Below are 26327 nucleotides of genomic sequence, written 5' to 3'. Positions count from 1 at the left end.
ACAAGACAAGAAGTGCACTAATTGTTCACCCTTGACCTCTTCCGAACCACTGCCAAACTGTTACCAGTTGCCTGAGCTGTCTTTATGCAATTCAGCTTTGGTCTTTTTCAACAGCCACAGGGTAAAAAAGCCCTTTAAAAGTGGGGCTACACATCAAATAATAGAAGATCTGTAATTTTTTTTGTGTGTGTGTGTGTGTATGAAAACAAATGATCTTTAATTTACATTGAAAAAAGTTCCCGTGAAAAGATTCTTCACTCACTGCCGTTGGTGATCCATCCAACTATGGTGATCCTGCCAACTGTGCTCAGCTGATAAAGACATTAAAATAACAAGAAATTATTACATCTAATTTTCTGAGTACTTACAGATTCTTGGATTTGAATGCTTCAGCAAAGTGCTGCACACTCTGAAGAGAAGCAAGGTCTAAGGTCATTGCCTCTACCTTGGCTTTATGCTGGAACAAGAGAAAATATAAAAAAGGATAAATAACAGCAAGTTCAGTTCACAGTATCACATTACAGTAAATGTGTTATGAAACTTGTCTGATTCCCTTGTTTAACATTATAACCCCAGAGCGAATACAAATCATCAAAAGGGATGGACAAGCACAACATTTAGTGCCAAAAGCAGCATTTGTGATTTGGTGATTCTGCTGAAAACACACACTATGTAATGCACAGCTTTATATAATGCAATGAATGGACTCAAGGCAGTGTTAAGGTTAATAGCTATCTTTTTTGCTTTGATTTTGACAGTGAAACTTATGTAACTCATGAAATAAAAAGTAGAGTAAGTGCTATTCTCAACACATGCTATTTTTTGGAACCATACCAATAGGAAAAAAAAAAAACAATAAATATTCTATAAAAAACAGCTTGAGATTGGCACATATTAATTTTAAAAAATCTATTTTTCATGGTAGGTGATATAAAGGACAGTATAAAATGACTACAGAAAATAACAGATGAGTCTACACAGTGCTTTATACAGTAAGAGTTTATCAGGACATATTATAGATACACACTTCCCTGTCAGGCTGGGGAGGCCCTGGCACAGGTTGCCCAGAGAGGTTGTGGCCTCCCCATTCCTGGCAGTGTCCTAGGCCAGGCTGGATGGGCTTGGAGCAGCCTGGGATGGTGGAAGGTGTCCCTGCCCATGGGAACAAGATGGGCTTTAAGTTCCAACCCAAACCATTCTGTGATTCTGTGTTTTCAAAAGAAATTCTGTATATACCTAAAGCAAACTTTTCACCTAGGAGAGGACACACTGTGCCAAAACACAATTTTCAGCTTAAAGATCCCTGTTTCCAGGTATTTTGAAACTCCAAATCTCAAAACAAATTGAACCAAAAGATGTGTACCTATTTTCATCACACACTGAAGTCATCACAGAACCAAGCAGCTGGTGGTTGCACCAGGATCTGCTGGGATTACAAGGTTACACCATGAGCATTGCTGGAGGAATGAAAGGACAGAAGGAAGCCAGGAAGAGTCTCCCATTGCCTCCCAAGCTCAAGTGATCCATCTGACCTCCCCATTTCATTGCATCTGGCACTTTCTCCCTACATCTGTTTTCTATTTTGCTATGAACCCATTCTGCCTGCTACAACTACCTTACAGGTTTGCTTTAAACAGAATATCAGCACTCCAATTCCTCTTGTCCCATTCCAGCCAGACTTATCAGGACAGCAAAATGAACACAAAATTTCAACAGGTTCAGTCTTCATAGGAAGTATCAATTGCTGGAGTTGGAAAATGCTAAACCAAACTTTGCTGCAAAGGGGGTTTTTTACCCCTACAAGATGCACATCATTCAGGAATTCATTCTTCCCCACTGGGTAAATATTTTCTTCTGTTTGATGGTCAGAGACTTGAGAAAGACAATGCTGCCTTGCATTATGCAGTAGAACTCCAGAACAATTTCCCTTCAGCTGTGCAGTTCAAAGCTGTTTACTCACTACAGAAGTCATGTGCATAGTTGGGTTTACTTTGCCTCTGCTTTCCTCAGTTGAAACATTCTCCTGTCTCTCCCAAGGGTAAAAGGACATAGGGAGGTCAAAAAACATAATAATCAAGTAGTTCAACAGGCTAGACCACAAGCTGCCAGCCACTGTGCTCTTGGGGACAAGGGTTCAAGTCCACACGACATCACTCAGGTAATGCTTTTCCTCTTGGTGTCACACATTAGGCTTCTGCTACTGGTTCCAGGAACAGAAAAGAGGTGTCTGTTCTTCATGTCCAAAAGAAAAAAAAGAAAGTACGAAGCCTCCAAAACACTTTCTGAAATAGAAGTTAAGCAGACTCAAGTTGGCCTGATTTGAGGATTAATATATTGAAAATGTAAAAATCAGAAATTTTAAAATTATAATATTTTTTTCAATTTTCTCCCTGCTTTTGCTGTTTAAAACCTTGATGGTTGAAGCCTGAAGTATTTCCTTCACATGCCCAGAAGGCACATCCTGAGCACAGACAAATACATTTACTCTGTTTTCCTCATGGGAAAAACTGGAGCATGGGACATCCAAAGCACTCAGAACCTGAGTGAGAAGCTGACACCTCAGCTTCTGAAGGCACTCAAGAAGCCAGGTGTGAGTGTTTTCTCCAAGCACAGCTGGGGAAGAAATCACTTTAATGTACCATGAGTTTAGGCAAGTTCCCCAACTTTTTTGTTTCAGATTCTCCCCTCAACTGAGAATCCAACACCTCTCACCCCACAGAGGTTTTGTGTAGACCACCAATTCCTGCTACAGTTTGAGACTGTGAAATGCAAACCCTTTAGTATCAATTCAATTTTATTTAAATTTTCCCACTGTTACTTATATCACAATATCTCTTTTTAAAAAAACCTATGAATAAAGGAATATACTTGCAAGGTATGTTCTTAATAATGTACGAATATCTCCATAAATGACAAGTAGAAGGTTTTATGTTTGTTTTCTTACAGTAGCTCACAATTACCTCTGTTATAATGTTTTCCCTGTTTCCCTAGAATCCTAGGTGTCACATATTGTGATATGTACACAAGAGCATAGGGGGTTTTCATAAAAAATAAAACTAAAAATCATTTTTGCTAAAAGGCATCTTAACTGTAATTGTTCTCTGCAGTCAGAAGTGATTGGTAATGGTATGCTGCAAATCCTGATCTAATGCGTCATAATTGTATTATGCTGATGTCTCTCATTACTTCACATGTTTTCAGTACTGAATTATGCTTCATTTTATGTTGTGAAACCTTAAATGAGACTTGCCACCTTCCCAAATACAGCAGACAGTCTTTAGACTGCCATCATCAAATCCGTACACTAAGGCAGGAAACTCCAGAAATTTTGAAAATTAAATTGACAAAAAGTATTAATGTTCCCTCTACTGTTTTATTTTCAATTACATCATTTAAGGAGAAAGTAGATACTGAAATGAGTTTACAATAATTTAGAGAGCTCTTTTCTAAACCACAGGCTCATAACTAGGTGGTGCCATTGAAAAGCTGTGTGAAATGAACTGCTGTCCTTGCTGCAGGTATGCAGGACAAATGTCCCATCCAAAACCCCTTCAGGACCAGAGCCAGAGCAGCTCTGCAAAGTGGCCAGAGGAGAACAGACACAAGGGGAGGGGACATTCCTGCTGTCTGCTGAGCCCTGAGCAATCCAGGTCAGCCAGAACCAGCCGAGAGGTTCGAGTTTGGGATGGGGGTATTGGTATTTCATGAAGCCCAATAAGCAGCTCAAGGCTAACAGTGTCCAGGCATCAATGTGGTGCCTTTGAAGAAACAGCCAAAGGCAAATCAACCTCCAGTTCCAAACAAGTCCTCTTCTGTACCCAACACAATAACACTTTGAAAAGTCCAAAGAAAAAAATTTATCTTGTATTTCATGTTTCACACTCAGTTCTAAAAGCCTTTCGTCAATATTTCCAGGTAGGTTTCATTACTCTGTACAGCCCAAGAAAACAGCTTATTCAGTTTTGTATGTAAGTTGCTCCCTATTGGAGCAAAAATATTAAAAAATGCTTAAGTGCAATTGGCTATACTTTGCACTCATGCTAGAAAAATGCTTATTGAGCCAGAAAGTAACACAAAAGTGAAAACCCCCAGCAAGCCAGCTATTTCACTATATGCAATGCGTTCACTTTACAGCCTAAAAATTGTTTAAAAATGAACACTGCATGGTAGAGTAGTTTGGCAGTAAACATGATTGTGCATTTGTGTCTTGGTATTGAAGAAGGAGCCTTTTTTCATAGTGAATTTTTCATTCAAATGTAAGTGATGATTTACGTTAAATATAGGTAAAGCATAGCTACATTTTCCTGAAGGATTGCAAGGAAGTGAAGAGCAGTACAATAAGTTGAAGCATAAAAGCTTTCTCTGTCATAATATTTATTATAATGGCATATAAAATAGCTGAAATAAATAATAGATGACTAAAAGTAAATTCATATGATAAAGACTCTTTCAGCAGACACCATTACTTCTGACTGCTCCAGTTTCATACAGAGTTGAAGAGTCTTAATAAATATGCTGTAGCCTCTGTATCTTATGTAAGTACAAGTCATTTTGTGAGGGCCTGCTTAAAATGTACCAGAGTGGACACTACATAATTTACTGTATAATTTTACTCTCAGAAAATAGTGCGTGTACATCTTCAATGTTTAAAAGTCCTTAACTCAAAACTGAATACTTGGCACAACAACAGGAATATCTGACTTTGAGGAACTGAAAGTACAATCAATTGGTAAAAAGTGGTTTAATTTAATACAGAAAAAATCTTCATGACAATGTCTTGGAATGCAGATAGTTCTGACAGGCTGTCTGAGAAAGAAAATCTTGGGGAAAAAAAAGAATTTTACATCAAAGCTGATGAAAAATCTGTGGAATTATCTGAAAATAGGTAAACAAATAACCAGATCTCAACATATGACAAGCAATGCCCACATAAACTCCTATTTCCACGTTGAGGATGGAGCAGGGGGTGTTTTAGAAGCACATCTGACAATTTGACACATAGCTTATGACAGTCAATAGCCAGTGCCATGCACTATTTATGGGGGTACCTAATGGGGAAAAAGGCTTTCACTCAGGATTAGGACTGCAAATATTATTGTCCCTAATGTAGTCAATATTTGGTGCTTCATGCAAAACTGTATTTATGCAATGGCAGCTCCAGCTGGTTGTGTGCTCTGAATGCTCTGCAGCTCCTGGGAGCTGATGGGGATGGATGCATCCATTGCTGCTTTCAGAGCAATCCAGCACCTCTGGATGATGCTCTAATAATGTGTTCTTCTGCTACCTTTGGGATTCATCAATAAACTGCCTTGGAAGACCTTGTGGTGGAACATTTTTACACTCCCACCTTCCTCCTCCCCCCAATATCAGCAGTATTTGTGCAGTACTTACAAATTTCCACTAACTTTATGCAGGACAACACAAATCAATTTCCCAAATATTAACCATTTTACTAGCACATTCATGAGATGTACAAGGAAATAGCTGGGACTTACTTGATTCTTCATGAAAATCAGCGATGAAAAGGATTTCCATTCTTTCATTCAAAAAAAAAAAAATTAGTAATACCTAGTTTCACTATTTTCTGATGTGGTTTTTTTACCTGTATTTTGGTTGTAATTTAGTGGTGTAAATTTTTCCATTATTCTTCTTGCTCAATTCTGTCATAGTCTGATGCTGTGTGTGACCTCTCCCAAAAATTCATTTGTAAAGCCTGGTTCTTCCTGCTTAAGTAACTTGATCTTCTGATCCTCACAAAAATGAAATTCCTCCAGGGGTTTCCTTCATCCAAGTGAAGAGAACAGCACACAGATCAAGATTTAATGGGTCAGTGTGAGCCTGCAAACTGCTCAGATTACTGATCAGCCTTGGACCAACATTTTATCATGAAGAATAAATTATTAGTACCATTGTTTACTTTGTCTCTATCCCTTCTCCAGAATTCTGGAGAATTCTGGATGTTTGGCAGAGAACAGTGTTTATCTTTCTGGCATCATCTACAACTTAGAGGCCTCTTCAGAAAACCCTGAAGCCCTCAAGCTGTTGTAGGATTGTCCTGCAAATTAATGCCTAAAAGTTGCAATTGCCTGAAATTCTGAGCCAAAAAGCCTGAAATTCTGAAGGTGAGAGATGTGGAAAAAGGATGAAGATAGCCTGACAGGAAGGAGTTCAGCTTCTGAGGATGGCATAGACCAACCTGGCATTTGGTCTCACATTTAAACAAATCACTGTTCACAACAATATTTTTCCTTCATCCAAATACTTCATTTCTCTATAATTTAAAATCCAAATACAAAAATGGGACTCAAGTCTCCAGGTACACTTTGTATATTTGACTTATCATGCAATCACCATTTTAAATTTCCCAATAGTTTTAGAACTTTATCTCTTTCTATTAGCAAATGTCTACACATACACTCATTCATTTCTTTGTGGTTGCTTCATTTTTCAGATTTTAATATCCTTTTTTAATAAATCTTCTGTAATAAATACCACTTACCACTACAATAAGCAATAATGTTATTTCATAATCTTTACATTAGTTAACTCTTAGATCAGTATCTCTGTAAATTTGGCCTTTCATATCTTCTGAAGATAATTATAAAGGAAAAAAGGGAAAACATCTGCATTTCTTTATGAAATTAATATCTTCAGTGAAGTAAACTATGCTCCAGCAATCCTAAATCATGCTTAGAAAGAGTAAAAGAAGTCATTCTCCTAAAGATATTTTTTTAATTATTTATTCCATAACCAGAGAGAACAAAAAACATACAAAAACTGCTGGACTATAATTTCAGAACTCTTCATTTAGTAGGCTCCAAATGCCCTGATTTTTTCTGGATAAACACGGTTCCGTTGCACACAGGACACATTTCCTTCAATAACGAGAAATTACATGTATTTAAACAAAAATCTACTGTAGATTTTGGCAATAGGAATTTGTTTAGCCCTTAATGCACATGAACTGTAGGTAATTACTTGGGAGCCTACTTTTAGCTGGATTTTCTTTTTTCTTTCCCTGGATATAGATCACTTCTTTCTGTCTCCAAACACCCATTCCTGTAAAGCTCATTTGAATTTATCTTGGGGAATCTCAAATAATCTTGGCAATACATAACAACATGTGTATGGTTTACCATTCTAATAAACATATCTCCTTGTTTAGAGAATGACCAAGGGAGCCTGGGAACATGTAACAGAATCTCAGCTGTGGAGAGCCTCCTATTCAGATGCTTCCAATTCCTTTCATTCTGCACCATCCCAAGTGATAGCAGAATGAATTTTCAAAGAGAGGAACAAGGCAAACAGCATCAGGGTAATTTAGAAGCTACAGGTTTGGGTTTTTTTCCTTTTAAAAATTCCTTCTATTTGAAGTTTTTAAGATTAAATAAGCCCAGTTTAGGAGTTGCTGAGAAGGAAGCAATGTAGGAGGCAATAGGGTAATGGATTTGTTGGAAATGGCAGAAGCTGGGGGAAAAAGGAGAATTTCTAAATGGACTAAACCAGTAACATCCCTATTTCAATACATTATTACCATTGTTAATTACCCATAAAATTAAAGAGGTGTTATCTTACATGTACAGCTCCACACACAGTGGTGTACAGAACTTCCAGGAGGATCTCACACAGAGGGAAGGGAAGGGAAGGCAGCATCCCCACTCCAGACAACAAACAAGAGGAGAAGAGCAGGATGGTCAAAAGGGCAACAATGTGTAAGTAAATACAAAATGAAGCCTTTTTCCCTGTTCTCTCATGATCCATAACCATAAGCTACGTTGTTGCCTGAAAGTGCAGACGTGCACTGTGCAGTGCATTAATCCTTCAAACACTAACAGATGCTGGCAGGGATTTAGGCTGGAATGTATTTACAAAGTGACAAATTATGTTCTGTATTATACAGAGAGAGAAAGAGCACCCACAAATAGGCTGATAAATGTCAGCTGCAGTCACGACAAACGGTTTATTTTTATTATACTGTAACCACAAATGTTTTTTGCAGGGAGGCCCAAAGATTTATTTGTTGCAGGAAAAAACAAGATTATATATGACACAAAGTAATAACTGTGAGATCACTGATGTTCTGGGCAGCTTGCCCTCCTGGAAGCTGTGTTCAGATTGAAAAACGTTGCTTAAAAAATGGTACGTTAAACGACACAAAATAAGTAGTTCATAAATCTGCATTGAAACAACAATAACTAATAATTAAAGACAACTCTTACAACACGGCTCCTACAAGCTAGAAAGGAAAGCATGCCCTTCTCTTTAGTGGAAATGAGAATGCAGTGAGAGTATTGGAAGGAATGGGATGGGACAGTTTCCGACTGAAGCCCCAGTGCTGTGATGGTGGGATGGAGCTCTCGCTGCGGGCACAGCGCAGTTCATTGGCAGGATGCTGACGTCTGCAGGCTCACAAATGCATTGCAGCTCTTTGGGAGGGTGGCAAAGCTGGCCAAGGGATTTGAGGTGCAGTCCTTTCCCCCCACTGTTAATATTAGGGGGAAAAAAATATATCAGTGTGGTTAAAAGTCATCACTTCTGTACCCATGAATAATGTCGGGATGCTTCAACGTAAGTAGAAATAAATATGTGAGACGAAGATATGAAAGAACTGAATAATTAGCTATTTAAGCCATTTTAATTGGCAGTTCGTGGTTACAATTTCCTAGATTTAAACAATATAACATTGATAACTTACAGAACAGTATGCTCAAAGAAATAAACACATACACAAACTCTTTTGTTTCCCCAGCTGTTCACATTTCCAAGCTAAGAGATGCATTGAAAATGGTCACATTGATATGTATGTAATTTTAGAAAGTGAAATAAAAGGGCTGAATCACATTAGTAAAGATTTCTTGTACAAGGGTTGGCAGGATCAGCTTCTTAATATACACTCAATATACACAATATAGACTTGAACAAAAATATGAAGTCTTTCTGCATGCACAGGAAAATATCAGCACCAGAATACGAAAATCTGCCCTTCTGCCACCTGATCTGTGGTCACTAAAGGAGGAAGCTTTTCTCTACTTTCCTTCTAAAGAAATATGATGTGGCAAATAAAACGTGAAGAAAATAAACAGAAAGGCTGAAATTAAATGTGTGTGCAAACGTGGCCCATCTCAGGAATCACGGACATAAAACCAAGCACATCATTAAACAGGTAAGGTAATTCCAAGGTTGTCTGAAAAGCTGAGATCAAAGTCCAGACCATGTATTTTACAGAGGCACAATGGGGCAGCCCCAGACAGGAGGGGTCAGAAGGCCACATCCCATTGTTCTGATAATTAAAAAAGTTTAAAATAACTTAAATGTAAATGTGAAAAAAGTTCACGATCAAGTGTCTTATTTTTAAGCACCGTCAACATGAAAAGCTTTGAAATTTTCATTTACTAAATATGCATTAATTTTCTGGTAAAATTTTGACCTCAAGATAACAAAAGTAATCCAGAAAATAATTGTCTCATGCAAAATAATTGTCTCTCATCATTAAACTTACTAAAAGACTTGTTTCCTAAATACAATTTGTGTATGTACAATGTGGTGAGAAGGACGAAGAATATGCCTTAAAAATTATATTTGTACATAAAAACAAGGAAGTGGTGCCAGGACAAAAAATAAAGCAGCAGGAAAAGCATAAAAACCACCTACTTCCAACTTTAAATATTTGCCTGAAGAATATGTGTGAGAGATTCATACAAATACTTTACTGGTAAGAGGAAAACAAAAAATTAAAAAAAAAAAAAACATTGCCTTTCCCCTTTATAAAGGAAAGAGACTAAAAGGGACTAAAAGAGACTTTTCAGATGCCTTCTGCAATCCTGCAACCATAAGGGTTAATGCCAAGTTTTAATGTAGTCATTCAATTATTAAATTGCTTTTAATTTAACAGATATTGTTACACAGCTAAATAATCAGCACATATTCTACCTTGAAATTTTGGGGTTTAAGCAAGTAACTTAGGCTTTTCCCAAATGTTAAGGCTGTACCTACCTGAACACCTGAAAAAATAGCAGGTACTGTGTATCTTACCCATATGCCACATGCAAAAATGTAAAACATATTAAAAAAAAAATTCAAAAAGAAAATTTCCAAGCAGATGTTTATAAACAGAAGGTAACGGATAAAAACCCAAACACAATGCTGCATTATGTTACATGATTCACTGATGAACCCATTGGAACTACAGCAAAAAGCCCTTCTGGAAAACTTCCAGAAATTAAAAGGTGCAAACAAGCTGCCTAATACCCTTGCGTAGACTGAATTCTTATGAAGAAAATAAAGTTTATTGTCTGGAAACAGAGAAAGCATGAGGAAAGCACTAAAGCAATGGAGGTGAACAATTAGACAGATGTTCACTTAAGGAAATAAAGAGAACAGAAGAAGCCATCACTGAGGAATTTTACGAGAATACTGACAACTCTGCACCTCATCAAGGGCACTGGTAAAGTTAAAGCCACTGAAGCCATTTCTCCTCAACTCCAGTATAACTGCTGACCTTGCAAAAGTCTGCATTTAGCAAATGTGGCTTAGGAAAATAGCATTAGACTTTTCATTCCACTATTTTTTCCCGAAGTCCATTTATATACCCTACTGTATATTTCAAGAAAATTAACTTTATTTCCTTGTGTAATATTACATGTGCTCTGAATTTTTTCCTAACTCTGCTCAGGTATCAGGAAAATCTATACTTACAAAGCCTTTGTTACTTAAGTAAAATTAAATACTGTCAATTACATCTGAGATTCATAAAAGCATATACATGAATAGCTGGAATGGCTTTTGCTTAATATGATTATAGATATGTTTCTAAAATAGTCAGGGTTTGCATAAGATACAATCTGGCAATCTGGACATGTTTCAGAACTTGGAACATTTGGCATTTAACTACTGAAAGAAAAATGGAGAAAAAAGCATCTTTTGTTGATAAACTGTCTCATAGAGCAAAAAAATATGGGCATACAGGCAAAAGGAGGAGCAATTAATAATAAGAGGAAAGATTTTTTGTCAAGGACAAAAATCTTACTCTTCTGTGCTCGTTCACACTGAGGTACAAATGTAATTTGTTCCACAAATGTATCTCCTGCTTAAAATACAGTTTAAACATTCTTGGTTTTGATAATAGTTCTCTTGCAGATTTTCAGGAAAAAAAACCCTCCAAATCTCAAGTGCATAACTGATTACTCCTTTTATCTGCTCGTGTATTTTCAGAAATTACTGTCAAAGAAACCAGAAAATGTATCTCAGTGTCACTAACAGAACTTCCATCACTATCCTGAGTGCACCAGGCTGCTTCCCACAACATTCCCCAAAGGTTCCTGAGCCTTAAATTAAACACAACACCCATCACCTTCCTCTCACAGTGCAGGGGACACAAATACCAGCAGTGGGCTCAGCATTTCCCAGCTGCCCAGGAGCTCCCCCAGCTCCCTGCACACACCAAACTTGCTCAGGAACATTATTGGCACGATTTGGGTTCTGGGAATAGGAAGGTACCAGTTAAAAGCTGTATCCTCATCTAAACATTACTTGTACACCAAGCAAACAGAAATCCTGTGAAGCAGATCTTTATAAAATACTCCTGCTCTTTGCCAGCCCCAGTTCCACTGATGAGAAGGGACAGCTCACCCACTGCAAAGGGGTTTTTTTTGCAGTGTTTGCAATGCAGCCAGGGCTTGGCCCAGCTCTGCAGGGAACAGCCTGCACGTTTCCCACACACTCAGGTTTGAAAGTTCTCAGTAACCTGGGAGAAATCCACAGGAAAATTTCATGATTCACATTTTAAATAATATAAAAGATGTGGAATGTGATTGATTTCACACTAGAGAGAATTGAAATTACAGTTATGGGATAGGTTTGTTCATGTACTGTAAGGTCAAGTAATAGTAAATAATTAATGAATTATGAAACAAGTTTTCCATAAGGCAACACATAAATTCTATTCAATAGGATCTAAGTGTGTAGTTACACCAAAAAGCCATTTTGGTGTAGTTACACCAAAAATATATCACAAAATGAAGAAAATGCATGATGCTGAGGAATAAAGGGGGGCTGCCATTATATTGGAACAATTGTTACTCTTGTGGAATATAAATAAGATCTTTCCATACATACACATAATTTTCATAACTTTTATATCTCACAATCTGCAGGAAAAAGAAAAGAAAGCGTTTTCAACTTCTTCTGTCATTGTCTTTTGCAGTAAATCTCTTTCCTCACCTCTCCAGCAGTCAGAGGGGTTCTCAAGCACTGGGGAGGAGAATGATGAAGTGGATCAGTCTGGATGAAACCACAGGGCTCCTTCTCTGATCCTACTGCTGATTTGATTCTTGGCTGAAATCAATGTGTTGCTGATCCATCCTCCCTCTTCACCAGCATAAATTTCACATTCTGTGATGCTCAGGCTGTCTCCTAGAATTCAGTCAGGTGCACAATGTGATATTGAAGCTACCTTGGTTAGATCTCTGTGGGTCACTGACATACAGTCAGTGACCTGAATGGGAGGCAAGAAGTCAAAACACAAACACCAAAACATATTCCTTGCCTTGACATCATAAAATTAGTTGAGTTTTGACATTTCTGGATTGATACATGGGAAACTTTTTTCTCCAACTGTATAAAATTCTTTTCTGACTCTAATAACAATGTTCTGACCTGTAAGACCATGGGAAACTGGATTATCTTACCTGCAGTAAGAAAAACGTTTTGCTTAAAGATGACAATACTCTGGATTTCAGGTTCAACTACATACAGAAAAGGACCAAGGGGAGGAGGAAACATTATCAACATTTGAGGAACGTGTTTCTTATTTATGGTGGCTGCTTAAAGTCATTTGAAAATTTCACAAGGGCTAATAAGAGTTTCTGCCAAATTTGTGTATCAAATGCAGATAATTTATCAGATCTGCTTCATAAAGAATCCTGACAAAAAGCCCTGAAATAGTTCAAAGTCAGGTTTTAGGTCTCCAACAGCGACTGCCTCACCCTAAAATGTCTTTGGTTTTGGTCTCATTAAGTGCAGGGAGGACCAAGTGCATCACTGGTCCTCACAGGGTAAAAACAGAGAGGAAGTTTTGAGATCATTTACAAGCACCCTCATCTGCAGAGCTATGAATGCTCACCAATAACCTGCAGTAGTGTAAATGCAAGGAGCTGGAACCCAGTCCTACCAAAATACCTCAAGTTTCATTGAGATGCAATCTGATCCATGAACACCCCATGGCAACATTCTGTGCTCTCCTGACAGACTGAAAGATAAATTACTAAAGTACAAATGAAGGCTTGCTTTTTTGGTTTGTTTTTTTTTTTTACTATTTTAATGGTAGGCTTGCAACTTTTAAGAAATACACCAAAAAATTAATTTTTCAAGGAAATCTGTAACAGATATTGCCTTTTGCTCTGGAAGAAATGTTAACTTCCAAAAACTTACAGCAGTTTTCAGAGATGCTTAAAATCGCATCATAAATGATGCAATTATCAAAAGTGACTTACAAAGACTCAGTCTAAATGCAAAGGCAAATTCTCTAGAAATTATAGAAAGCTACTTTTCAATGAGCAACCTTCTAAACTTCTATAATAGATTTTATAAATCGTTTTGTACAATTTATAAATGCCAAAAGCAGTCAGAACTACACAGGTTTTCATGGGAAACCCATGGTTCCTATGCTGTGCTCCACAGACTGTGTTAAATAATTTACAGAACCCTACAGTTCTTGCAACATTTTCAGGTACAGCTTTCACAGCCATGATGTGCCTTACAGAACATGCTCACAACTGACCATGACACAATGGCTGTGAACTTTACAGTTGGTTTATTTTCCTCATCTGCTTCTATCTGGAAATGCCTGGCAAAGTTACCTGAAAATAGCCCTTTTCTCCCCTCCCATGTCACCATTCAGCACAATTTTTTAGTCTTTTTACTTTATTCTGTCTTCTCCAATCTAAGCAGCAAATTTGACCAGTTAAAGAACACTGAATTGCACAAGGTCCCACAGAGCATTTCGAGGCATGACTCACTAATTCTCTCAGGCCCATGAAAAAGCATGTGCCAAGAAAACAAGCAGAGGTTTATAGCCATAAAACTTTGATTAAGTAGGCAATTTTAGGAGGACAGAGACAAGTTTAAAAAAAAATGAAAAGGCTGCAAAAATACTGAATTTTTTTTTTTTAAAATCAACAACATCCATAAAATCAACTAAATAGATGATTATTTCCTAAATTAAAGTATCCAGAAATGAAAAATGCAATTAATGCAGTAGATGAGGCAATGAGAAACCATTTATATACTTTTTAACTCTTGTAAGTTTTAGATGACACTTTTCCTTCCTTTCTGTTGTATTTTAATTCCTTACCAACCTTTAAAAGAACTGTGCTCCTTTGCCACCACCTTTGCTGTGTCCTGGCAACACTGAACAGCTAAAATCAGGTAGTGAAAAGATTTTCCATTCAAATGACCCATCTGAAGCCAGGCCATATTTTAAGCAGTAAATCAGAATGGATTCCTAAATTTTAAAGTACTAAACCCAGTCTTTCTCAAGGTTACAGGCAGTTCAGAGGCAGAATCCAACCAGAACAACCAGAATCATCCAAGTCTCACAACAGATGTAAAAACCTTCACAGCATCAGCTCTCATGAATGTGCCTCTTAATAAGGTACAGAAAAAGAGAAAATGTAGAACTGACCTTTAAGAAATATTCTCGTTATGCTTTTTAGCCACTGTGATGATAAGGAAAAAGTGTTTTTTTCTGAATGAGTATCCTATACCTTTAATGGTTCATTTGTAGTTCAGCGTAAAATCTGAACTATTTGTTGTTCATTGTTGCTATATTCTGTTCCAAGGTTCATAATTTGAAAATTGACTTTGGGGACTTTTTGCTTGGTCTATTAAAATGATTCATGTTGCATTCAACATAAATTGTGCATACACAGAGGAGGTTTAGCACACGTATTCACAGTATAATAACTAAAGTGAATTTTGTACAAGCTGCAGTTTGTGGCAAGGATGCAGTATCATTTATCTTAATTTTTTTTCAGCATTACATTAGGCTCGGGCATTTACATTTTCAGGTATGGCTAAACACTTTAAAACTTTCTTTTTACAGCGTGAGTAAAGAGAGAATCAAATCTACATGTTTATATGATGTAACAAAGTAATGCCTTTTTACTGTCTAAAGTACACATGGATTTACTTTCCATTTACCCTCCTGCACAAAGGCAAATGCAAAGTGCATGAAATATTCACCACCTATGAATCACACAGTGTTCCTATTAAAAAGATGATCATGTTCTGTTTTACCTTTCAAACCATGATATGGTAACAGCCACAGTGTCTAAATGGTTTTGTCACTCAAAACTACCAAAGTAATATACAGTAAGGAATGAGAGTGGTTACAGTGTTTTATATGACTTCAGGACAATCTAGTGTCAACTAAATAAATAATTAAGAGCAGAGATATTATTTCAGGCACTAGGCTCAGAAATATTTCTTTTCAAAAATCTGAGTAAGTGGATTTGCCAGAACAGTGTGAATCCCACCAAATAGGTGGAGGGGGAAAGGAGAAACCAAGATTCTCATCTCCCACTTGATCTTTGAGTCTCAGAAAAACTTCACCTGTTTTTTGTACTTATTTAACAATTACTTTAGTATTTCTAACATGGAAATCTAGGAGATGTTTCAACTTTCAGCTCTACTGAGTGGAATTCTTCTCAATGGTTATTTTCTGGTTTTCGTTTCTGCAGCACAAATTTCTGCTCACACAGAATTTTAGTATCAAAGTGTCAAAGCTTGAGGCTAAAAAACACTCAGAAATTAATATCTATGGACAAACTGTGTGGGCAGAGAGTCTGGAGAAATGGGTTTTCTGCACAAAAGACATGCATCCATAAGAAGAGAACGACCTGCATATTCAGGAACTGATCAGTCCCTAGAAGTTGTGTTAGTTGGGTACCAACATCATCACAAAAAAAATACCTTAAAAGTAAACAACTTTATTTATGTAGAGACCAATAATCCAGAATGGATTTTGCACAAAAAAAAACAGATAAGGAGTCATTATGCACTAAATATGTCACTGTGAAGGAGCCAACTCCTGTGGGAAGAAGTTTAGCCAACACATTATTTTGCCTTCAGAGTAAAAGAAAAGAAACTTTCCTTCTTAATTTGTTTTTGATGGTTAAGGCAGTCCAGAATTATTTAATAACATGGAAAACTGACTTCTCTAAAGTTTAATACAATCTGAGAGGCACTTAAAAACTGCAGTGCACTGACACTGAACCAATTCTGACCACCACAGTGGGCCAAAGAGAAATCCCAATTTTATCTGTTCAGTTGAACAGATTCTCATGCCTGAAAAGAAAAAGGTTGTTGCCATTGCACAAAAAGGGTAACATAAATGCTCACCTCAAAAGTGTTTTCAAAGTTTAATTAGGGTTGTTCTGATCAGACTTCAGCCATGCAAATATTTTATTTTCTAAGGGGAGATCAGTCCCTAAGGCTGATTCCATGAAATGAAGCAGAAGAGCAACTCCCACACACCACATTACAATAGGGGCCAAATTTCAGCAGCTGCCAGCTCCTTTTTCTTCTTTCTAAGCAAACAAAACCCAAAATCACCAAAACTCATAAACCTTCTTAATAGTAACTATTTTAGCACATCAATTGTACAAGCAGTACAATTGATATTGTGCAAGACTGGGTGAAGAACAAGTAAAAAACACAAGAGTTTTTACGATTGCACAAAAAAGCACAGAGAAATAGATCCCTGCCTTTAAAAATGGCACAGAAAACAGGTATCAGAACACATCTTTCCCTCATTTATTTATATAACCATACTCAAATTGTAGGACTTGCTTCTTGTTTTTACAACTTCTGCTTTCATTAGGAGCATCAGTTTCCCATCACATTTTGAAATTACATAAACACTTACCAATATCTAGGAAAGATATAAAGATCTCTACTGATTATATTTATTAAAATTCCAGAAATTCAAGTTAAAAGTGCACTGCAGAAAATGAAAAAAAAAATCCATGTAGAAGTGCTTAATTTTAAAATGCATTCATAATCATAGAGATGCAGGAACTGTATGTGTTAAATCATATGGGCTAAAAAAAAAATCTATATTTTAATCTTTTTGGGCAGAAACAAATTATCTTATTTACTACATGAATGGTTTCCTCAATTTGACGCCAATCTTTGGACGCAACTTCAACCTGTCTGAATTAAACAGTCTGCAGAAGAAAAGACTAGATTATTTATATTACAGAATACTGTTAAGAAATAAAATTGAAGGATTACTTTACCACACATTGAAAATAAGAACATGCACATCACTCCAGCTTACAAAAATCTAATTTTACTTTTTCTGTTCTGAGAGAACTTTGATAAGTAGGAGACATGTTTATCTATACACATAAATATGTGTGTGCATGTATAAATTCCCCCCAAATGGACAAGCACCTAAAAAGAGGGGAAATTCACAAAATTGTTTTGTGCCTGTGATTTGTGATTATGAATGCAATGAGAATAATCTTTGATATTTAACCTTTTAGATGGTCCCAAAGTTCCAAACCAAACCCTTCTATGATTTTGTCATTATCAGTAAAATAAAAATATTTTATTATCTATTTAATCCAAAATATCTCTTTTTATCGCTGAAACATTTTTAACGTTGTTGCTGTTGTTTTTATTATTTATTATTATTTATTATTAAAAACTATTCTGAACATCTGTTAAATCACTGTTGCAAAGACTTCATGAGGAAGTAAAAAAACCCAATGTGAATGTCCCCTTTACCACAGCCAAAAATAAAAGCTGCATGAGTATCTTGAGCTTAAACTGAGGTAACCCAGACATATCAAAGTCTTGGATATCATGCAAGTTAATGTCACATGTGCCAGCAAGAGAATGTCATATTAAATTAACATCTACTGCTCCTCTACTGACATGTTAGTTTGCATAGAACGACTGAATTCATGTCAAAATTGAAACCACAGTCACACATTCAACTATCAGAGAGCAAAACTGACCAGTGCACAAATATGTAAACCTGAGGAAACTGTTGAGAAAATGCTACTGGCATTTTGGTTTTGCAGAAAAACAACTTTGAATATTTTAAAAGAAATTAATTACTACTGAGAATAAACGAAACACGGATGTAACTGTACTCATAGCACAGGCTCAACACACTGCACAGGGCCACAGCCACTCAGGGTTATGATCACCATCAGAAAACAGCTCATTACTCTTTAAAATAAAACTTTCCACACAAGTGGTAAGAATGAGAAGGGGCAGGAGGGAACACCTGAGGATGCAGAAGTGCCACATGTGTGCATTTATGAAGGTACTGTGGGACTGATCAAGAAGATTTTGTGGGAAAAGCAATTTCACTGCAGCTTTATGTTCTTGTGTCCTCCTTTGACTCAACCATCATCCCCCTGAAGGAAGCTGTGTTTCATCCCAGTACCAGACCTGAGCACTTTGCCTCATATCAACACACATGGCAGAATTAAGGATGGTTTCTTCTCAAAAAACTTCCTTTTCAGAACTACCAGTGAGTATTCATACTAAAGAACAAATCTGAACCCTTCAAAACCCTGCAGCTCCAATGGGATGAACATTCTTGGGTACACAAAAGACTGTCCTGAGCAGACACTTCAATGAGAGTCCCGTGGAAAACACCAGGTGCCAAAAGCCCCTTACAGCAATCTGCAAGAAGGAGAAATGAATTAATCAAACTGCCAAATGAAGAAGGCTGGGTTTGACCTCCTTCTGATCTCATTACTTCTCTATTACCCTTTTGAAAAACATCCTCTTACAAAGATCACTAATTGAAGATTATGTGGAGGGGAATCGCACCTCTCCATCACCGTGGTAACTTTGACTCGTTTGTCATTCTAATAATTCACTTATTTTCTTTTCTGAACAGACAGAGACATTAATAGACTACCATCAGTTAAAAAGGCAATTTTTCCATTTAATTGCACTCATTAAATACTGGAGTAGAACAATTGGAAAAGCAATACTCTCAATATTTAATCATACAATAGCAATAATGAAACATTACTTCAAAACAAACGTAGCAACATGTAGGATGACATAAAATTCATATTGTAACTTCTGCAGCACCAACTTAATTTCTCATAAAGGTATTTGAGCCTTTTTTCCTTACTTTTTTTGACAATTGGCTATATGAGTGGTCTAACAGCATTGACTACAGCAATGCACTGGAGAAAAACCAGTGGGCAAACTGCTCTGTAATTACCTCATCTCTCTTGTCACTGAACCACAACAACAGAAAGGATTTCATAAGCCAAAACAGCAAGTCAATGTATTTGTGGGAAATATTGAACAAGACTGGATCTGCACACTATTTTACTGGAACAAATTGTATCACTTAGGAATGTAATTGAAGATAAAAAGGTTAATCACACTGGTGGAGTGACTGCACTGGGCACAGTCATCAGGTATTTATTTGCCTGGGATATCTTATTTTCCATCTCCTACAGAAATCCTATATCTGTCTTCAGTGTAAGTGCATTCCCATTATAGAAAGTTCACTGTAGTTTAATACTACCATAACATAGTAGGAGCTATAATAAACCTCTGAGTTGAGGAGATGTGCAGAAAATTTAGAAGTGCCTGTTTCAATTTCAGATGTCACAATACACAATGCCTGTCAAGAAATGTTTCCACTTTTACTGCAGTTCTAAATACACAAAACCCAGCCAAGCAGTCAGGCAAACTTCACTGGGACTATTCATGTCAATAGCCACTTTATCTGCTATTTTCTATCTGGCTTTGTGTAGGACCAAATTATTTAAATATTTCATTTAGAATTTGATGAGCACAGCAGGCAGGGTTGGTGACCAATATCCAAGCAAGCTTTGCCATTCTGGATTACAACTTTTAAAACTGAGCAGGTTAAGGGTTTTAGAAGGGAAACAGGGAGAAAATCACTTGGTTTGAGCTACACAGGTGCCGAGTAGCCACTTGTCCCAGCTGTTGTACACACCAAGTGGTACCACCACATTACAAAGATTCCAGCTCACATCAATCAGATTATCTGGTAGATTCCATGCTCTGCTTGTTCAGTGGAAGAAATGAGGGATAATCAGTGAAAGGAAAGAAGTTTTTCACAAAAAACAGTTATGTTGGCTACCTTTGCTAGGAAAAGATGTGACAAGTGTAGCATCTCCTTAATCAATTATTTATTCAACACTTGCATGTGAGCAACCTTATTGATTCCAGTGAGACTAAGTGCCAGACCAATATGAAAGAAAATGACAGCAGGACAGGAAGTCAAGAAGCATCATGCAAGGCCAGGTCAGCAAGGCTGAAACACATAAGATATTCAATTTAGGAAAAATTGCAATTTAGTTTTATTCCTCTAACTACAAATCATATCATAAAGTTTTCAATTACAAATATCTATGTGTAACATTTTACAGTCAAAGAATAGTCCCTGAATGACTATAGCACACAAATCAAATATACAGTTATACCTAGGATCTTTTTTCCACATAGCATTTTTATAATTATGTTATTATTTACCTATGCAACTAGCAACTTTTTATATGAATTCTAACTTAGATTATATTTAGCCATTACTCTTTTTAAATAAAATTTCCCATATCTTTAAAAATCATATCTAACTATTGTGAAACCAGGAGTTGTGGTCCAGATGGGGAGACAGTGGGCACTCAAACACATGCCTTTTCCTTCAGAAGTCATTCTTGCAAAAATTCCAGGTGTGAGGATGCAATCAGGCTTTCAGAGGGGCACAGGGATAAGCCAGGAATGTCCCTCCCTGCACATGTATGTCAAGGCTATCTTGGGGTTCAGAAAATGTGAACTGTCATACTCCATTACCTAAACAGGCTTCAAAGTGGTTTTCTGACCCACACCTCAATCCTCCATATATTTTTACGTATATTAGAGGACAAACTGGCTCATCAAGCAGTATTTCAATACCTGCAATAGAGCAGGCAGCTGCCCAGCCAGGCCAAGTCCAATCACTACAAAGGACAGCCAATAATTAAAACAACAAAATTATTCTCAGCAATGCAGTGCAGCATTACAGAACCTTCTTCAGGTGTTTGCTAATGATACAGCAGCAACCTTCCATCTTGAATCAGCTCATTTATCTGTACTGATGACTTGTTTGGTGTTGAGGTATAAAAATTTCAAGGAAAAAAAATACACTATTAGTGATAGATATGTGTATCAATAACTCCATCTTCATCCTCAGATGGTCCCTTCTTTGAAGCCACCAGACAGAAATAAAAATGCCCTGTATTGCCAGACCTACACATTCTCACCACAAGAGTCAAGACATTAAAAGGAGTGACAACCATCAAGTGTTTTATCCTAAAGTACTCAGTGACAAAGACATAAAGCACAAATGGACTGTTTTCTTTACTTTTTTCTTCTCACTCCAACACGAGACAGACTCTTTTTCCCCAACACGTATGTGCAAAACTTCACTGGGAAAGACAAACTACAAACAGGTTGAAAATGAAAAGGAACAAGTTTACCTAAGATAAGTCTACTGCATTTTAAATTCTTTACATGGGTGCAGTGTCCAGCTACAGAAGTACCCAAACTGTTAATTACTGAAAACCAGAAGGGTTCAGCAAGGGAGAAATCATTCTGCACATGTTCTGTTAGTCCCCTTCTTTAGCCATCTGCCCCTGACCATTATTTGAGACAGGGCCCAGGACCCAATGGATTTGCAATTTCACTTAAATGCTGTACTTAGATTTTTAATATTAAAATCTCAAATCACAAAAAGCAGATTAAATGGCTTTATACCTGCCATTAGAAGACTTTCACTCTAATGGTTTAGTTTCAATCACCTTCAGTTTTGCATAAGCAGCCCAAAGAAATTGAGTCAATATACCTGTATGCACATAACATGATTTATTGTCTTCTCACTGGAGACATCAAGTGTAACCTTGGGTTGATGCTTTATCGATTCAGTATCTATCATGTAAAGGATATAAAATTGGTTTCCTGCTTTTAAGACCAGTAGCCCACAAACATACAAACTTCCTTTCCAGCACCTGAACTGTGCACTGTAGCCATAGTGTGAGCATTGAAAAGGATTAGGGTCCAGTAATTTTAACCTAGAAATCAAAATCCTGATCAGAGCATGCAGAAATTTATAGTTTGGGCATTTTACCCATTCAGAGAAACTTGAGGGAAAAGTAGACTCAAGTCAAGCCTGCTCTTCACTACATTGTCATTGTGAATATTGTAAATGGCATAGACCTAATGCATTTACAAAATATTTCTCATTCATCTAGTTACTTGCTTGTAGAAATCCAGGGAAAAGCAGCTGCACAAGAATGATCTATGCACATCAGGCATTTCAAAAGTAGCAAAGTCATGGCAGAGATGAATGAAATACCTTCATCAAAAGCTAAAGGAGTAGCACATAGAGGAATAAAACCTGCCTCCAAGAAGCCATAAATCCACTCACGATTCCTGTCTTCTCATCCTTCTTTATGTTTATTTGGCTAGAAGGGAGAAAAAAATTAAAACCTAATTTTTCAGGACTGGTAGGAAACCTCGATACCAGCAGAAAAAAAATGGGGTAATTTATAGAGTTGAAAGAAAATGCAAACTAGGTCATTTATGGTATAAACTAAGTGAATGCTACCATGTGCAAAAAGTAGATAGTATAATTTTAGAAAATAAATAAAGCACAATTTGCCTTTAAAAGTATTGGTTTAAAAACAAGGGAAAAAGAAAAAAACAAGGCCTTGCTCTGTTAAATGTTACAACTGATAAGATTTCAAACAAGCCATCTGTGCCCACCCTTTGGCCCTGCTGTATTTTTGAATTCTTACTCCTTCTGAGCCACAGGTAGGAAATAATGCAAGGAAAGAAAAACCCTAAACTACATCATAGGAAGAATAAACACAGTTGGCAAAAAACATGTACACTCTGTGCAAAGACCAAACTACACTTTTCAGTCTCTTTAACACCATAGAAGTAACAGGAAAATAAGAATGCCACTTGTACTTCTTTAGCCTTTCCAGTAAAAATATATTTAGCTGCTTTACAAACATTTACTGTCAAAACATTCCCTGAAATTAAAATGATAAATTAAGTGTAACAAAACAAGTAATTCAAGTAACTATAAAATTCAGCAAAAAGGAAAAACCATAAAGCCTGAAATACTCCAAACTTCCAGTGCTCATTAATTCCCAATTTGCATGCCTGGAGTAGGCTGCTCACTGCAGCTAAACAGCCTGCACTGAAGACTCAGGGTCTGGCATAACTGGAGTGTCCAGAAGACTATTCTCAATTTACAATTGCAGAAACAAAATAGATCAATCCTGAAAATATCTCATCTCATAAAATGCTTAATTCCCAGTGACTCCTAAACAAACTGCAAAGGGAATTTAGCTTTCTTTACAAAGACCTAAGAGGTCACTTCTGGTCACAACTTCATTTACTGACAGAAGCAAGAGGTAAAATTCTGGAAATCCTGGTTTCCACTCCTATACTCAGATTGTACACAAGCTTATCTCAGCTTAGATTTTACAACATAGCCAAATACATTTATCACATGGAAGAACAAAAAAGCAAGTTCAGTGTTCAGACAAACTGTATTGAGCTGATAACAAATAAATCAATTTTGAGGTTTTTAGCTTCTTTATCAATAGCACTCTTACAGATCAAGAATTTTCTAACAAGAAGCTTTGATTGCTGACTATACAATTTCAATTTTTTTTTCTTTTAAGCGTGTGCCAGATTATGCTTACTGGTATAAAAACAGCATAAATTCACTTCCTCTGGATTTACACTGCTATAGCTAAAATCCGTTTCTAAAGTCAATAAAATGGGTTTAATGAAAAATAAAATTTAAAAGTTACAATAAAAACAAATGATTTTCCCATAAAAATGTGGTGATACATGTCAAAGTACTACAGCTGAGACTACAGACACAAGTTTATTCTGAAATCAGAGGGACTAACTAGAATGAGATTCTCTTAAAGGCAAGTGAGTGTATCAGAATTTATCCCTGCTACAAAGCTTGAAGTCTCACAGTGATTTTTTACTGGAAACTTCTTTATCTCAGATCACTGACAACAGGTCTTGCTGCCACAGAATTCAGCCCCTGCAAACTCCCCAAGTGCACCCTCTGCCCTGTGCCCCCAGAGCTCTGCCCACACTCCTGATCTTTTGCCCTTTCTGCCCTTCCCAGAGCCCCACCTGTGCCTGTCCTGGCCCTGTCTCCTACATGGTCCTGGCCCCTCTGCTGAAGCCTCATCTCCAGCCCTGTCTCTGCTCCAATCCTGCTGCTCCTGCCTGGATGAGCTGAGACCCTTTTACCTTTCCTGGGTCTGTTCAGGGAAATCACCATCCCCACCCTGCTCAGCCCTGGCGCTTCGGCTTGGGGCTCGCCCTCCCCAGCAGCACTGGCACATCTTGCAAGCATTAACATAACTCATCACCAGAGCTGCTCTTCCTCAGCAGAAACCTTCTGTGGAGCCCTTAGTGTGCTTTCCTGGCTGCTGAATTCTTTCAAGAATTCCCAGTTCTTCTAGGAGTCAGATTTCTGATATAATTCATTCTATCATCCCAACAGGAAATAAAAACACATCTTCATTTCCATTCACACTGAGACCAATTCAGATTTATTAAGGCTTCCTTGATATTCAGTGATGTCTTATAAGCACTAAATCATCATGAAAGCTCCATAAGCAAAAGGCTGCAATCCTAAAAAAAAAAAAAAAAAAAAAACCAAAACAAAACCCAATCAAATAAGAAGCCCTCTGAGAAGAATACATCTCCCCCACAGCACAGAGCTTTCTAGAGCTGCCCAGGATGATCACTGAACATCTATTGCCCCTTTTTCCCTCTTTGGGTGATCAATCACATCCAGCAACAAGAAGAAATGGAAACACGTTCTGATCTCTGGGCTTCTGGGGTGACCTGAAAACCTGCAGAGCCCTTTCCTCTTGCAAAAACAAAACAATAAGAATGAAAATGAGCTCCAGATTTTAAGATCCTCACTCTTAAGATCCTCTAAGTACTGGACTTAACACGTCTGTGGTACCTCTCCATGCTATCATGATATAAATGCTTCCTAACCAGTGAGAGACAAGGACTACACTAACATTTAAAGATAAAACACAGATGTGTGTTTGTTCACCATTCAACAGCATATTAAGAAATTAAGTTCTGGAATGTTTTCTTTCATTCTTTCAGGAAATGTGCCATACATCTTTATTTCTGCTTTCCACAGCAAAGATTTTAATAAACAATTCTGCAATTTTATTTATAAAGAGTATATGAAATGGAACAGCAAATGTTAATTTTCTCACAGTGAAATTGTCACCGAAGGAACCTCAGAGGTGTTTGTATTTGTGGAGTTTTATTATACAAACAAGTTGGAGGTTAAAAGAGCAAAAAGCACAGCAATAGAGGAGGGTGTTTGTGTTTTCAAAACTTGGGTGCAGCCAGTGGAGAGCTATACCTGTCAATCCTGTGACATTTGGGGAACTTTCAGCCTTTGAAACCACCCTGAACTTCTCATGGGCAAAATCAGCCACCCACTCCATGTCACACATCCATAAACGTCCTTATCTGAGGCTGAGTAACCTGGCATAGCCCATGGGCCTGTTCCTGGCCTGATTTCCCTGGCAATGCAGCATGAGCAATTCCCTGGGGGTTTTCTTTACCTCTGCTGCAGTGAGAACACTCAAACAATGACAGAGGACACCCAGAGCCATCAATTCCAGCACACACAACACTGACTTCACTGTAGAACTTCAGATGCACCAAAGACCTTTTGATAAATCAGCAACACAAGAGCATTACCATTGCAGAGTACTTACTACAATACTTACTCCCCTCCAGCTCAAAAATCTGTATTTAAGCTTTCCTGAGAGATGGCTCAAAGTATTGGACACATTTTATGGTTTTTTTTGTATTTAAGAGCACAATCCTTTCAAACCTTCATTGCAAGGAAGCAGAACTAGTTCCTGCTGTATCTCAGCTGAACCTAGAAGCTATTTTAAAGGATGTTGTCATCACACCAGAATCAGTCCCAGGTGCTCAAAACCCTTCTAAGCATGACACTTTTTGAAAATTGCTAATAGGTTTTACTATTTACTAGGCTTCATGGTATAATTAACACAGGATGTAAAATCACTAAAATATCAGGAAGAGGGAGTCAGATGTATTTTAAGTACTTTGGGAGCCAGCCCAGCAAAGGTGTTGATCCATCAAAAGATCAAACTGATGCTGAGAGCATCCTCCAGTTTCCACAACTGTTAGTCAAAGGCAGGAGCCATACAACAAAACCCATCCAGAGT

The 26327-nt window shown here is 37.3% G+C and overlaps 1 protein-coding gene across 1 annotated transcript in view; it reads right to left on the bottom strand.

Moving 5' to 3' along the window:
• The window catches only part of WWOX (WW domain containing oxidoreductase), a 475156-nt gene that overhangs the window by 381763 nt on the left and 67066 nt on the right, over positions 1-26327 (bottom strand). Inside the window, exon 6 of the mRNA XM_054641000.2 lies at positions 369-457. Within this exon, the coding sequence (XP_054496975.2) occupies positions 369-457 (89 nt within the window). The remainder of the gene's footprint in view (positions 1-368; positions 458-26327) is intronic.

Source organism: Agelaius phoeniceus, chromosome 12 (assembly GCF_051311805.1).
Source record: "Agelaius phoeniceus isolate bAgePho1 chromosome 12, bAgePho1.hap1, whole genome shotgun sequence".
Taxonomy (NCBI): Eukaryota; Metazoa; Chordata; class Aves; order Passeriformes; family Icteridae; genus Agelaius; species Agelaius phoeniceus.
Note: the sequence above shows the minus strand (reverse complement) of the source record. Positions and strands in the feature narration are given on the sequence as shown.